At 51.0% G+C, this 15512-nt stretch overlaps 3 protein-coding genes across 3 annotated transcripts; all 3 read right to left on the bottom strand.

The window, feature by feature from the left end:
- Positions 1-3321: 3321 nt before the first annotated feature.
- On the bottom strand, positions 3322-4467 carry BDP55DRAFT_545071 (ABC transporter; the record flags this gene model as incomplete). Its single annotated transcript, XM_060568546.1, has 2 exons — positions 3322-3814; positions 3872-4467. 2 exons carry the CDS (start codon positions 4465-4467, stop codon positions 3322-3324), a joined length of 1089 nt encoding a protein of 362 aa, XP_060433714.1.
- A 1886-nt stretch (positions 4468-6353) lies between these two features.
- On the bottom strand, positions 6354-7643 carry BDP55DRAFT_545293 (pyridoxal phosphate-dependent transferase; the record flags this gene model as incomplete). Its single annotated transcript, XM_060568557.1, has 1 exon — positions 6354-7643. The coding sequence occupies one exon, from the start codon at positions 7641-7643 to the stop codon at positions 6354-6356; it is 1290 nt and encodes a 429-aa protein (XP_060433713.1).
- Positions 7644-11640: 3997 nt separating this feature from the next.
- Positions 11641-14434, bottom strand: BDP55DRAFT_544679 (arrestin domain-containing protein; the record flags this gene model as incomplete). The annotated part of the gene is made up of 2 exons (XM_060568501.1): positions 11641-12438; positions 12494-14434. 2 exons carry the CDS (start codon positions 14432-14434, stop codon positions 11641-11643), a joined length of 2739 nt encoding a protein of 912 aa, XP_060433712.1.
- Between the last annotated feature and the right edge of the window lie 1078 nt (positions 14435-15512).

Raw genomic sequence — 15512 nt, 5'->3', positions numbered from 1 at the left:
GGGCAAGGCTTGCAGTGATGGTAGGATTCATCGGTGTGATATGACGACACGGCAACGCTCCCGCATAGCCAAAGAAAACCTACACGGAATCTCTTTGGAAACGCCTCTGCGCGGCGAGACACTCCCGTCCGGGCTCCAGCTAAAGAAGTTGAAAGGAGTCAGAAAGTCCAGTAAGACACACAAGTCCCACGGAATCTTCCTCTCAAGAATGCTGAGCGGGTGAGGCGTCTCCTCTGCTGTCATTCCCGGAGCGCCCCATCTTCAGTTCCCTCTCCCAAAGGCCGCAGTTCCCTTGTAAGGAGCTGGAAACGGACAGCTTGTTGACTCCTCTTTCAACTTGTTACCGCATGTGGCGGGAGTGGATGTGGTTGGGTCTGAGCTGTCTCAGGGTCTACTGGAGTTTCCCGTGGACGATGTTGGTTGTCTAAGACAAATTAGAATCCACGAATCAGTACAATTCAAGATAGCCTCTGACCCCACATTCAACGGGAGCAACACTTTCACAGAGCTCGAGCCAACTTAGACGTTATGGGAGCTGACTATTAGGCAATAGTGACAAGAGCTAGATACAGCCTAGCCGTGGCTTGGCGGGCAGGCTAGGCTCACGGGAAATATGTCAGCGGATAGTTCCCAGCGGGCCGCATTCATCGACAGCGGGGTGGTTGAGCCGGCTTCGATCATCGGACTGAGCTTGTTCCGTAGCGGGACGACGAGGTCTTAGCAATTACCTAAGGGAGATTCCGTCAATGGCACCGCCCGAGACAACGTTTGCGGCCGTACATTGCGGAGAGGAAACTCCATGTCATGGGCGTGCTAGGCAACTGAACGAGATGACTCAACCGCCCCAGAGATTGCATTCCGATCGTAGTGCCAAACTGCGGCCCGATCTGTGAACATTGCTCGACTTGGTGCCCATAACTTCAATCGGCAAGTCCAAGTTGAAGATCAACGTTTTCAACTCAAAGTCCGCATCATTTCCATCTAGACTCAGGTCGATTTATCTGGATTAATACAAATCAAGAGAGAAACATTACAAAAGCTCTTTGACTAGGAAGGTTCAGCTATTTGATAGGGTGTCGGAAGTTCCCAGCTCCCATTCTCTTGATGTGGAGTTTGTGGTTATTTTGCCGCCTCATTGGTACCTCCGCCTTGCTCATGGTGGGCTTCAAGCTACAGAGAAAATGCCAGGTACTAGACCTCACGGCCTTAACTATGCGCTCTTGGCGCGCGGGCAGCGCGTCTCCTCAGCTTCTCTGCCACCAATGACTCTTAGCGTACTAGTAGCTATGTGTTCTAACTCTAACTATGCGTGCACAAAATGGACTATCCTTCTGCTTATGCAATGATTCCTGATGCTCATACTGTGATGTCATTCCTAAATTTTGGTTGAGCATCTCACGTCCTTGGAATTCTTCCTTTCTGTTCGATTATTGTGCCTCGACAAGGAAGACCAATGCTTGTTCTTCCTCTGAGACAGTCTTAAGAGGATGAAAGTGCAAAAGGAAGATCAACAGTTCTCAAAGACGGAGCACCTTCCATCTCCGTGGTGCTGGATGTTGCCTCTCGCCGACCTGTAAGACAAGTACCCGGTTCCCTTTGCATGCTTCCGGCTTAGGGGCCATGGCGAATCACACAACTATTGGCCATTATAACCCCATCGGCACACGAATGACGTTTGATAGTTCTTTCCCTAGATGCGTTGACCACGCTTCATGGCGTAGCCTCACATTGAGAATGGTTGATCTTTCAGCAAGCCACAAGACCTATTCCTTGCATCCACAACATCGGGCCCAGACAGTGTGTTCAACGGATGAGAGGGGTGCCGTAAGGGGTCAGCATTGCTTCCGGCGTGTGATAGAGACGCGTGAAGTCATCCGACCAACCGGGCCGAGGGGATCGAGTGATCAGCTCGGCAGTCTGGATACATCCCTTCTTTGAAGTGCCGAGCCATGGCCCAGTCCCAGGCTTCAAGGCCATGTACCATACAGGTCTCCAGGCATGTGGAACTTTCTTCCAACCCTTCCATTCCATCGATGGGTTCTGGGCGGTACATGGCTCTTGGCAGAACATACACCATCTCTGGCTGGAGCTGTCTGTCGCCAAGTCCATGTTCGGTGGCGACATGTGTTCTTGGCCGCTCGCAGAAAGGGAACAAGAATGAAAGGTCCAGACTATCTTGTTCCAAACGCAATGCTTCAGGTTACACAGACTGTGTTTGAGGTTATACAGACTGCTTGCCCTTCGGCTTAACATCACTTGATGCTGAGGTCAGCCCAGCCTCGGCCACAAGGGAGGATCACTCCGGTGCTCTCGAATGTATTGGTGAAGTAGAGACTACCTTATTCCAACAGAAGCAACATTCGCACTGTCTTTCTCCTGAGACTGTGTTGCAAGAGCGTTTAGCTATGAGCCTATTAGGGCAATGCTCTTTGGAGCTCAGCGGCTAAGGCGATTCTTGTCAGCACATCAATGATCCCACCAGTTTCAAGAACCATAGACGACAGGGAAGGCATAACCTTAGGTCGGTCACTATGGATTCCTGAAGCCTTGAAGATATCAGGCTCATTCAGTAAAACGATATGGTGGATGGAAAAGAGCCTTGTATCGTCGAATGTATCTTCCAAGTGACAATCCGGTGGCGATAGCATTTCTTCCAATAGTTTTGCTACAATCACGATTCTCACTTGAATGAATTCCGGATCACACTTTGAAAGGTTACACCATATCACGTCACCCGATTTCAACAACCTTGCCGACTTATTGCGTCATCGCACGAGGTACCACGAGGTACGGGAAGAAAAGCTAAGTGATGTACATCGGCCCAGAGTTGAGGTTAGCTCCAAGCTTCCACAGAAGCATTCACCAATTGACTTGGAACTTGAATCCCACGGACTGTAAGTATTAGAAAAGGGAGCAAGATATCAGGCAAGTCGCATGGAATAAGAATCGTGGTCTTGGAGCTTTGATGTGGCGTCAAATTATGCGTGTGGCCAACCACGACTCCAAAACTTCACGATACCAAAATATCGTCCCAAAATCGAGAAAAAAACATACAACACCAGGTATTCGCTGGTCGTCACCGACCCAACTACTAATCCGGCCCTCATTAGCTTGTCTATGGGAGAGCGGACGGGATCCCGAATTTTCCAATGGGTATGGTCGTATGTGATAGCTAGGGGACGCTGGACGGACTAGGACGGCAGTTCGGGTGGCCTGGCGTAGAATAAAGCTTTCTAGAACCTATAGACTTTTGTTTCTGTGACCTAATCTTGAGCAAGCAATGTTCTTTGCTTTGTAATAACTATGTGACTAGGCACAAGTTTACAGATCATCAACCAAGGGGCTTAGTCCTTGAGCGGAGCCAATCTTGCTCTCAAAGAAAAGCTTCAGTCTCTCCACGCGCTCACGATCCGCCATGAAACGCTCAAAGTCGATCGGATTGGTCGAGTTGACATCCATCAGATCGGGGAAGCCAGCAGGAGCAGGAATATCTTTGCGGACGCTCCACATGCCGGTATTATTAGGACTCTGGTACTCCTCGCTGAGCAAAAAGTTGTGAAGAAGCTTCGCGCCCTCCTTGTGGGGGGCGTCCTTGAGAATCGCAGCGCGCTGGCCCCAGGTCACGAAGAAACCATTCTTTGGAATAGAAACGTTGAAGGGGGCAGTAGGTGCCAGGCCGAGAGCACCGGTGAAGGTGACGGCGTATGAGTTGTTGGCCTGGCCCATGACGGTAGTCGGGGTGGCAGTGCCGCGGACCCACCGAGGGTTTTGGGCGAGGAGGTTCTCGAACCAACTGTATCCATTCTGCTGCATACTGCTACCGATTAGTACTCGTGTAGAGAGGAGGGACTTGACAAAGGTAGTTGCTTACGCCAGGTCGAATGCATAAAGAACGGCATCATCATCGTTCGGGTAGGTAAAGACCAACTTGTCTTTGTACTCAGGCTTCAAGAAGTCTGAGTACTCGATAGGACCTTCGGACACCTTTTCGGCATTCCAGATGTTGGTCCATCCAAAGACCACAACGGCGTACCATGAAGCCCATACATCGCGGAAGCCAGGGTGGATATTGTCAAAGTCCAATGGCTTGTAGCGCAACAAAGCACCTTCTTGATCCCATCGGGGATAGTCATGAAGGGTCTGAAGAATTACGCTGTCAACGTAAACGTTGCCTTGCGACAGCTGGCGGTCGATGTCGCCATCGATGTACTTGGAGATGTCGACGGTGAGGTTGAGAGTCATCCCCGGAAAGCGCTTCTCGAAAGCTTCCTTCAGGGCATCCTGCTGGGTCTTCTCATCACCTCCGTGCCAGAGAGTAACCACACCCCCTTCAGCAATAGCAGCCTTGTGAATCTCGTCGATGTTGCGGGTTTCGACTTCGGGGGCACCGTGAAAGTTGAGGAGGGTATCATAAGCTGCCACAGATGTAGCTAGTGCAGCCGAAAGAACGAATGTGGGCAGAACCATTTTGGATTGGGACTTCAGTTGGCTTTGTATACAAAAGAGTGACGATGGTTTAAGATGGTGTTAGAGTAGCATTCCTATGCGGCGGATCCTACCTACTTATATCTAGTTACATGATGTGTATATACTAGGCACTAGACAGTATTGGCATTAGGGGTTTCGATTTTTCATCGTGCATTGCGTTCCGAAAGCCGAGCAGGCCTCATGTTCCGAAATCCACTACACCGATTCATGTAGACTGAAGTTGGCTGTTTTCTTCCAAGTTTGGTAAAGTACATTACACATGACGCGATCCAGATCGTTGGTATCCCGGTAAGTTGCCTACCCCTTCCTAACGTCACTGCACCCCGGGCCGAGCTAAACCCCAGTCTTCGGATGAACGTAACCACTCAGCCCTCTTTGCCATGGGTTCCCAAGGTGTGGTCTCTCGGTTACGCTTGTTGTGACTTGTGACCAATGTTCATGCGTGGGGTGCTCGTATCTTGGGTCACATCGCCCCTTTGGACATACCGCAGTCTTCTAGTGCGCCATTGCAATGGTGTACTCTGTCATCGGTATGAACGAAGTGAGAAGGATTTCGGTCACGCCGCAGCGATCAGTCATCTATGTTTAACAGCGAATTGTATCCTCTCTATGAGCTAGGGTACTTATGTGACACTCGTCTTTGAACGACGACAACTGAGTGATACCGGTTCCCAAAGCTGGAGTAAAGATGTCTGTCACCTGCAACAATGGCCTCGGAGTCAGTGATGTGTCCAGAGGTTCAAGTCTGCTATGAATGCACACCGTATACACTAAGAACACTGTGCTCTGACCCAAAATCCAACATCAAGTCAATAAATAATCTTGACGTAGAACTGGGCAGTACTAGCACGCCGGTGGGAACCGCGCGGGTTCGCAGGGATCTCCTAATGTCTGGAGGCATTAAGCAGATGTGGGCGGATGTCGATCAAGGATCCTTGCAGCCCAGCCAGGAGAATGAGGCCTTACCGCAATTGGCAAAACTATCCAGACACTGCTGGCCTCGAACACGATGTAATGCAAGCATTTGCGTGCCTTCGATGTTGGTAGCTGTACCATTTCCTTGGTATTACTCAACGAATTCGTCTGATTATTGGTCATCTTCAAGAGAAAATAATCAAAATACATCCGCGAACGGTCGATGTCTTACGGTGACATTTTAGGGGCCGCCTTCACCCGAAGAATGCGCAGGTATAAGCCAACAAGCCCATTTCATGTAAGTCGTCGCCGACGCTTTGGTTTTCAAAGTGTTCCGTCAATTGTTGAACATGCGAATTTGGAGAGGCACGATTTTTCATACTCAAATGCTGAGGGCTTGATGCCAGACCACAGCACTCAACGGTCCCCGCGCGCTCCGCACCGTGACAGTTGCCAGGACCATATCAGAGCAGCAACAGGAACGCTAAGCGAGTCAAGAATGGCACCACATCATAGACAGCCAACCGCCGAGTGGTTTCCTCTGGTAATCATCGCAGGGCTGTGCTGAATTATCAGCCTCACTCGTAATACACTGATCTGCCCAATGGAACTGGTTATTGAAGTACTAAATGACGAGGTAGGCCGATACATTCCAGCTCTATCTAACCGCGACCCATGCCGCATAATCCTGCTCCAACAGGGGCTTTTGGTGATCAACGCAAGGATCATTTAAGCTTGGTATAGTGGTAGGAGAATTTCTACGAAAGTAATCTTGCACAAACCTTCTCTTTGTTATGATAAGCAGCTCATCTCAGTTATCAACAACAGTATCTGTCCGATGATACACCGAGAATCCAAGACTCACTACTGTCACAATGCGCTCATGCAAAGAAAGCCCAGTAAGTTGGATCAACCGCCCCAAGACATGAGATCATATCAAGTTCAGTAGTCTAACCGTCTAACGCAGCAGCAACTCGTTTGAGGCCTTCCAACAGCAGCTCTTTGTTGTTCGAAAACACGATCCGGAACCATCCCGGCTGCTCAGCGCCAAACTGCTTCCCAGATGCCAGAAACACCTTCTTGTTAAGCAACGCGCGCATCACTTCTGTGCTGATATTCTCAACTTCTACACCCGGACGGCGCTCGCGATAGGCTTTCCCGAGATCAACCCACAGGAAGAATGCGGCATTTGCCCCGGGGGCGTATTTGATCCCGTTCTCTGTGACCCAGTGAGCCACCAGATCAAAGTTTTCTCGAAGCTTGCGCTGGTTCTCGTCGATGTAGCCATCGACCCACTCGCGGTCATCGAGGATGTTAGCGGTTGCATGGTCCGTGAGTCCGGAAGGTGAGCTGTAGATGCCGACGGGGGTCAAAGAGCTGTGGAACGACAGATTGTGCTGCGAGATTATGGCTCCGAGTCTGAGGCCATTTGCACCAAAGTCTTTGGACATTCCCCAGAGAACATGCAGTCGATGGGCGTCCATGATGTCTATTGTGCTAATGGAGAGACAGGATTCGAAAGGAACCGGCGCTGGCTTCGTATCGATTGTGTTTTCCCAGACAGAGAGAGCATATATCTCATCACTGATGAGATGCATATCGTACTTCTGGCACAGCCGCATCAATTCGATGATGGTCTCCCGCGGGTAACAACGCCCAAGAGGATTGTGGGGGTGACACAGGATGAGAGCGGCAATTTTGGTCCCCTTCTCCCTGGCAGACAGCAATGCCTCCTCGTACTTCTGAACGGCATCCAATCCGAACGGGTCAACATCGTGGAATGGAACCTGTACTAGCTTGCAGCCCGTCCGATACTCGACGTCCGGAAGGAACGCTCCGTAGTGGGGTTGACCGAGGAGGAAGCCTTCATCAGGGTTGCCCAACGCCCAGCAAAGATGTTCTATCGCCGAACTACAACCATTGGTGACGGAGATATGTTGCGCTTCGATGGTCGTCACTGGGTGAAGTCGCTCTGTGAGGAAGCGCGCGAGTGATGCCTTCAGACGCTTGGAGCCCGTCATGCCATCGCCGTACGTGAACGAGTGGTTTGGAACTGCTAGATTCTCGTGGATGTGTTTCGACAGTCTATCGTGCATGAGAGTATTTTCCGCGATTCCCAAGCTCACATAGCCTTTGGGATTTGATTCCGGATCCCAGAGGTCCTGCACGATTTTCCACAGAAGCATGCCATCGTCCGGCTTGGCTGCGATGCTGCCGCGAGTTGAAAGACCGTGGCTCATGGCTGTGTCGGAAGCTATAGGAGAAGAAAGAAATGGCTGGATTAAACAGAGATCGACTTGGAAGAGGAGATAAATGCATCATCTACGATAAATGAAGAATGACTCAGTCGTGATAAGGCAGGTTGTGAGGGCAATAATTCGTCTCATTCCCCGCTCATAAGAACCCTTCAGGCGCAACTAGTCATGGGTATGCATGGATGCGGGGTTGCGGGCAGAAGCTCCACGAAGTTCTCCTTCGACCAAGGTACGCTAACACGGCTCATTTTCTGGTTTCCTGTTAGGCACGGAATATCATGTGAATAAATACACTGTCACTTATCAAGAACATTTAATTCGACTTGCTTGGAGATTGGCGCCGGGAAGTAGCCTCTGAGGTTGTCATATAAATCAGCTCATGGCCATGAGAATTTGCGGCGGAGGATCTGTTCTTTTACTCACGAGGCCCCTTCTGCACATAGCGACTTCTTGCAAACGCCATATCGAAGACACCTAGAGAGGTTCTTTCAATTGAGGTTAGCTATGAGTACAAGAGATTGAGCTGCCGGAATCCATGGATAATTATCAACGACTGTAAATTACCAGTTACGTCGTCTAGGTTCACAAATGCCATCAACTGTCTCTGCCTCCGGGACTGTAGGACGCGAACTACATATTTTAAGGTACGCGAGCTGAATTATGAGATTCCTCAAGTCAGACAGAAATTTCGATCTCCGTTACTGCACAGAAGCAGGTCGACTAGCCCCGCTCTGATAGAGCGAGTTGTCAATCTTCTATGGAAATCCACACATTCGCTAACAAGCCACATCTGGTAACCTTTCATAGATTCACTCTCTTCTTTTGGTAAATTTATCCAATAGAAATATCAAACAGACACTTTTCAATATCTCCTGTCGGGTTGTCGTGGTAACCGTTAGCCTCACGCGCTTGGCGGTGCTCTGAGTCCAACAGATAATGATGCCGAACAACCTAAGACGCTATCAAGCGCTACATCGCGTCTCAATCTCCATCAACTTGATGAAAGCAGAGCAATGGGACTTTGAAGGAGGTCTCTTGAGAAACTATTGTCCTAGGAGCTTTCTTAGAATCTTCTACAGACCACCACACATAGATTGCTATACATCGCTAGACCAACTGAACTAATCCACGATCTTCTTAGACAACTGACTATGACCACGTGCTAGCTAGTCAGGGTCTATCGGACTTATCAGAGGTCTTCTTTACATCAAAGACTATTGTACAAATGCGAGGCCCAGAATATTTAGTTGACCGTCTCATGGCTTCGATGGCGCCAAGTATCACTCCCTGAAAGGCTATTGAAGAATGTCAAAAGTCTGCAAGACCTAGCCATCAAATACAACGACTTCTGAATCTGGGCGTTAATCACGGTACGTGAACTTCAACAAAAATGCTAACAAAATGACATTCAACGTCGACGTCGTGTGAAGAGAGACATCATGTGGAGAGAAGTCGTCGTGAAGCACCCTCCCTAGACTGATGGAAGTTCATGCTATTAAGCATTTGACCCAAGCAACACGCACTGATAGACTCACCAAGTGCCACAAACTGACCATCGTTCTGGTATGATGCCGACATCTCTCCATTTCCTCTCCAAGTTCACACTCCGAGACTGAGCTCGAAGTTCTAGGTGTTTAAGCTTCCCACGGTCTTGAGCAAATCATTAATGACACGGCCAACCATAAACTTGTCAAGCATCATGCTTCACTTATGCCATCCTCCAAGCAATCCAGATCATCGGAAAGTTCTAGTTTAGACCGCCAGCTATGTTAAAAGCCAGCGTTGCACAGTCCGTCAATAAACAGCAATGTTCCTTGTCTATGTCAACGCCTCGTTCTTGAGCCGCAACATGTGCAGGTCCATGGATGGATGTCCAATCATGAGCCCAGCTCCTCGAGGGATCTGAGTAAGCCGTCTTTTCTGGGAGCACTTTGTCTACTGGTTGAGAATATCTGACGAAGCTTTCTGTTAGTTCTCCCTAATCCCTTTGCGCAAAGCCCCTCATCAAGACAAACTCGCTACCACGTGTCAAGCGCCGAATCATCTTCTGCAGTGAACTCAATACATGTTCTCTAGCAATAAAGCATACTAGCCCCTTTCTGCCGCCATCGAGGTTGAAGTTATTCGCAGACCGACAAACACCTCGCCGAGCCCATGATCGTGATCCTCACCAACCCGACCTCAAGCCATGACCTCCACCCAATATCTCCAAAATCCATCCCCGGCATTTCAGCTCTGAACGACCCCCGCAAACTCACTTCATCCTTCCAAAACTCTCTTCCAGAAAAGCCTGGACCAACTCAAGCAGAAGACCCTCCACTCACGCCGCACGGTAGCAAATCCCTCTTCTTCACCACCATCGGAAAACCCAATCCCCAATCGAAAAGAAAGAAGCCGCCCCGAATCCCGTTCCCGCCGTCCGCACGAGCATTCCCATCAATGCCATTGACAAAACCTGTCACTGGTTCTCCTTCTCTAAACTCTGAAGCGGTTTTCTTCTACCATATCTCAAGTTCCCAATGTGCCAAGCAATCTTCCACTACTTCATTCGGGATATGCTCGACACTTTTGCCAAAAAGAACCTTGTCCATTTCAGACTCTGCCAGCTTTCGCAAACCAATCCTCCAATATCACCAAAATTTCAAACCCCGTCCGGTGAGGTCACACTCCCCTCCCGCCCATGAAACAAACGCCACCCCGCCATCAGCTGAAAAAAAAGAATCGTTTACCCCTCCCCCCCTTCCCCCCCTCCCACGAATCAAACCAACAAACCATACACATAAACAGAAATTCAAATAAAGTTCCGGCTACGGTTTCGCTTGCCGCTCGTCAAATACAGAAGTCGACACGCTGGTAGCTTCGTTCATATAATCTTTGACCCTTCAAACACGGGACTAGGATAAACGACTCTCAGGGGATCCTTTCCCAAGTCATTCCCCGTTGAAATGACGACATCTCACTCATGGCCCACGAGATCAACGACCACCAAAAACGATGGGAAGTAAAGTGATTACCTCAAACTTTCCACCCCCCTAATGTCAAAACTCTCGATTGATGGATGGCGCTTTCCGGTAAACCTCAAATGCCAATCGACCTGAGTTTCCTCCACGTGCCCCTCCAAGCAAAGACCACCAATCGATCTCGTCTGTCGCCCCCTTTTGCAACCCCCTTCAAGGAACTCAAATTGCAACCCCCCAAAGCGTCCCCCTTTCTATCCTTTACCCTGTCTTCTGCACCCCCCATTCCTCTCTCTCGTACCAGTAGCCGTTAGTGAAATAGTACCGATGGGTCGGGACTGGGCTGATTCCACACGAATCGCAAAGTCTTGATGTGGCGAAAAGATGGAACTACGGGCACCGCGTCTAGGACCTGTGATATTGAGGCTGTCTAAGCACCGTGGGCTCCTTACTCTGGTTTAACAAGCGCAATGCCGCGCTAGGTTCAAATGACTATGCCGACTCAACCAGCATCTACTGCAGTTTACCGGCTCAGTGATTAGGTCATGTTAATTGAACGCGCCGCCAAGGGCTCGTTATCAAGCTTCCATACTGCCAAGCCATCGAGAATCACAGTCACCGAAATTGTTTGTCCAAGTGATGCAAGATGTTTGTCTTCAAATCCAATACATATCCAGGGAATCAATATTCACACAGAGCAGTAGACGTAGTGTCCAGGTATATATCCCAAATAGAAAGACAACAAGAACGCCCGACTGTGTTCCTCCCGGTACTGCTCACATCTGATGAGCATACTACACACATTCCGAAAAACCACCCCAGTGAATGCGCCGAACCAATCCTGATGAGGATGCGTTGATAGGTTTTTTTAAGGTGTCGTCTCAATGATCCATAATCATGATGCAAAAAGTAATTCGAGTAGGTCCTCTCCCAAGTCTTCGTCATCCAAGTTTCTCATCTTAAGTCATCTCATCTCCTCCAAATTTGTGACAATTCTTTTCTTCTGTGATATTACAGCATTATGTTCAGTTGATTTGCGGGTGGACCCCATCCCGTCGAAGGGTAGGCAGAGCGTCCATTCTCAGCTCGACGGGAGGGCGTTGGATCTCCATGCTGCGGCTAGGTGCGCGCCTGCCGCCGGGTGTGCGGGGATGCGCGACATTGACACGTCCTCCGCGCTCCGTAATACGGGCAGGACCTTCATCCGAGTCAGAGTCTTCCTCGGGTTCGTCGTAGCCGTAGTCTGCGAGCCGTGCAAAGTAGTCCGCCATGCCGTCGACGCTCGGCGTGCCGACAATGACATCGTACTGAGGCGGGGGTGTTTGAAGCGGGAGTTGGTCGTTCTCGGCGGGCGGTGGGGGGATTTCGGCGTCAAACGCAGGCGGGTTGTAGGAGGGCACGCGAAGTAGGTGGATGGGTCGGGGATGCGTGTCGGCGAGCGGGTCGACCGATGTCTGGGAATTCGGCGGCGATGACCGGCCGGTGCCGCCGGTCGTAGGTTGCGGCGAGGAGGGAAGATGAGCGGCTTGCGGAGGCGCAGGAAGGTTGCCAGGCGCCTCCATGACGGTGAGAGCGCCGGTCGATAGGTTGTTAGGTGAGCCCTCAGAGGGACCAGAGATGGTGACAGCATCGGGGCAGCCGCAGGAAGTGTGACGGCTTTGGTTCAAGCCCACATCGGGGCCAGAGTATTCGGGGAGGGAGGTGTTGGCCTGAGTGGCGCGGCAGTTGAGTACCGTAAACGGTGAGTCAATGCTGATCTCAAAGTGACGGCGTTTGGTACCGGTGGGATCCTCAGGATCGAGGCGGGAAATCCGCATGACGATCTAGGATGATTTTGTTAGTCTTTGCAAATCATTCAATGGACAGTAATCGTCTTACCTTGATCCAGTGGTACACGTTGACATTCTTCCAACTGCAATCAGGGTGCAAACGCATCTCCTTGCTCTTGGCCATGGTCTCACAAGTCGGCAATTGAACGTTCATTTCGATCTCGGTAGACCCCCAGTAGCTCTCCAGCCCAAGGTCCAGATCACCCAAAATGTTGTCCACCGGTTCGGGAAGAGGCTCAGGCATCACGCCGTGTCGGGAGGCATCGGCTGCGCGCCGCATAGCTGCAGATTCCCGGGCCTCCCGGCGTTGGCGGGGCGTGAGCTCGCCACCATTGAGCACGCGAACATCCGACGACGCATAAGCAGGGTCCAGTGGCTTGCCGGCAGTCTTCTCGAGCAGGAGGATCTTCCTGCCCGGGTCTTTGCGAGTAACCCTGCGGTCGTTGGTCCAGTACTCGATCGACTCGGTGACGAAAACCTTGAGCTTATGAACCTGTACCTTCGCAAGCGGCGTGAGCTTGAAGGCAATCGGGATCTTGGTGCCCAAGGGGAACGATTTGCCCGAAATAATGATGTCGTAGTGGAGTTGATCCTCCCATTGTCTGCTAATCGAGATGGGTTCCGTCATTTCGAGTGAGAGCTGATCCGGCACGCGAACGATGGCGACTTCCTTGGACCCGTGCAAGTTCGGCTTGAATGCTCCAGCTCGCTCAACGGTTGCCTGAAGCTCCCACTTCACCGAGCCATACTGGAGCTTAGTTGTCTCCAACTGATGGTGGTCGATGGGCAGCTCAAAGGTGTACTCGTACGTGCCTGGGTAAAACACCTTGTAACCCTTTGCCTGGTTGCCACTCGGGTTGTCGCCCTTGCCAAAGCTTCTTGATTGATTTGACTGCAGAGACAGACGCTTCAACTCCTTGGCCGTGAGACCCTGTCGGTTGGGCGGTATTGAGAGTAGCGAAGGCGACATCGAATTGCGGGGTGAGCTGGAGGCAAGGTTGGTTGAAGAAGAATTCGTGGAGCTATTCTTCAATGTGTAGACACACTGGTTGCCGTACTCGGTCTCCCACCCGTCGTTCACGGCGTTGAAAAAGGTCAAAACCTGCGTGCGCAGTGACTCCTCCTCGTACAGATCGACTTTCAAGGGAGGAATTCCTTCGGGCCATTCGGTGCGGGCCTTGCCCACCAACTTCAAGCTCACGCCTTTGATCTTAATGTTCTTCGTGACCTTCAGTTGGAGCTTTCCGCGCAGGAGAGCTGTGCCACCTTGTGAGTGTTGTCTGTGGCCATCGTGATCGAATCCAGTGAGGAAAATGTTCGGTTCGGCCATCAAGATCGAGCAGCTAACGCCGCTGCCGTGGGCAACAGGCTTGGGGATCTCGGTAACCATTGATGTTACGTTACTTTTTGCGCTCCGTACTGACATCAAGCTATTTCGCTGCCCGGGTGCGTTGTATGTAGAGCTCATCAGAGGCGGTCGTAGGGCCTCGGCCATGGCGGCAGATCGTAGCGCCATTGTGTCTTCGTCCGGAATCACCAAATCTACTTCACGGTAGGTAGAGAGTCGATTGAGAATGCTCGCGGCTCTGCTGGGTGGCCTTGAGAGCGTAGGCCTGGAGAGTGTGGATGCGCGCGACGTAGAACGACTCGGCACTTGTTTTTGAGAGAGGGAAAAGAATTGCTTGATGCTGAACTTCAATGAAGTCTTTCCCAGCGCTGTTGTAGTTGGGGATACTGCTTTTGACGGCTTCCTCCTCTTGACGGGGCGGTCTGGCTGTGGCCGTAGTTCGTGGGGTACAAAGCCCGAGGGCCACGAGGTGATGTGTATTGATCGCGGTCTTACTTGGCGAGCGCGAATGGGCGGCGTCGGTAGGCGATTTTGTTGTGTAGCGGGAGGATCGAGAAGATATCTGGGACAGTAGTAGACGCCGCCTCGGGTGGATGTGGGAATCCAGTTTTCCGTACGCCGAGATCGCTCCGAATCTGTCATGGTGGCCGGCATTGTTAGACACCACTGGTTGGAAAAAACATGTAGCGTGTGGCCGAGTGACAAAGAATTCGGAATCACTCAGCCAGAATGTGGGCGCGGTATGCAGAGTATGTATAAGAAATAGGAAAAAGAGGTTGAGGTTTAAGGTATGGAGTTTTAGAAAGGGCGTGTGTAAGGGAAGTTTCCTACCGTCAGAGACAATAGGAGACTGGCCTGGGGTACTGGGCAGATTAGGTGCATGAGATGGTTCTATGCGCTGGCAAAAAGCAAGTGAGGGTATCCATAGGAAGAGGAGACGAGGATGTGTAGGTCGGGTCAAGGAGTGTCGGGCATCGAGGCGAGTTAGGGATGATGGGGGTTTGAGGTGGGATGCAGGGTTGACCGTGATAATGTGCAGCGGTGATGGGACACGGCGCGGTGCGAGCACTTGCTGCACATAGAGAGACAGGCATGGGGCATAAGAAATGCGTCGTCTTGGTCTTTGGAGACAAGACTACCGGCCGGTAAGGTATAGAGAGGTACAACGAGATGGAGATGGCGCTAGGCGGGCCGGACGGGCAGCCTCAGAATGTGTGGGAAAGGTACTAGAAGGAAAATGCAAGACGTACCGATTGAGCAGCGTCAGAGTCAGGCGTGCATGCGATCAGTCAGTGACAAGAGCCGGGGGGAGGCTTAATCACATTCCACCCTCGGACCTCTTGAAGGAAAAGCAAGATCTCTGCGTCTTGTTTGGCAGGAGAAGAAAGTCTAGTTGCTAGGTACAACGGGAAGATCAGTACGGCATGCGGGTGCGGGTGCGGGATGAGGTGCGTGTGAGTGAGTGTGTGTGTGTGTGTGTGTGTACAGGAACAAGTAGTAGCCGTGGTGGGAAGAGGAGGGAAGAGAGATCAGAAGGAGGGGAGAAAGTGTGGGATAGACGAGAGCAAGGTGGGAACGAGCATCGAGAGTCTCCAATCGAAGTCCAATTTTCATCCAGTCCCGGGGCGGCCAGGTCAAGTCGGCAAAGATACCGCAGGACACACTCACAAGTCCGGACCAGTCAGGCTCCGTCCGTGTTGAATGGATGTCTCAAGTTTTA

This window comes from Colletotrichum godetiae (assembly GCF_030913485.1).
Source record: "Colletotrichum godetiae strain CBS 193.32 chromosome Unknown BDP55scaffold_7, whole genome shotgun sequence".
NCBI lineage: Eukaryota > Fungi > Ascomycota > Sordariomycetes > Glomerellales > Glomerellaceae > Colletotrichum > Colletotrichum godetiae.
Note: the sequence above shows the minus strand (reverse complement) of the source record. Positions and strands in the feature narration are given on the sequence as shown.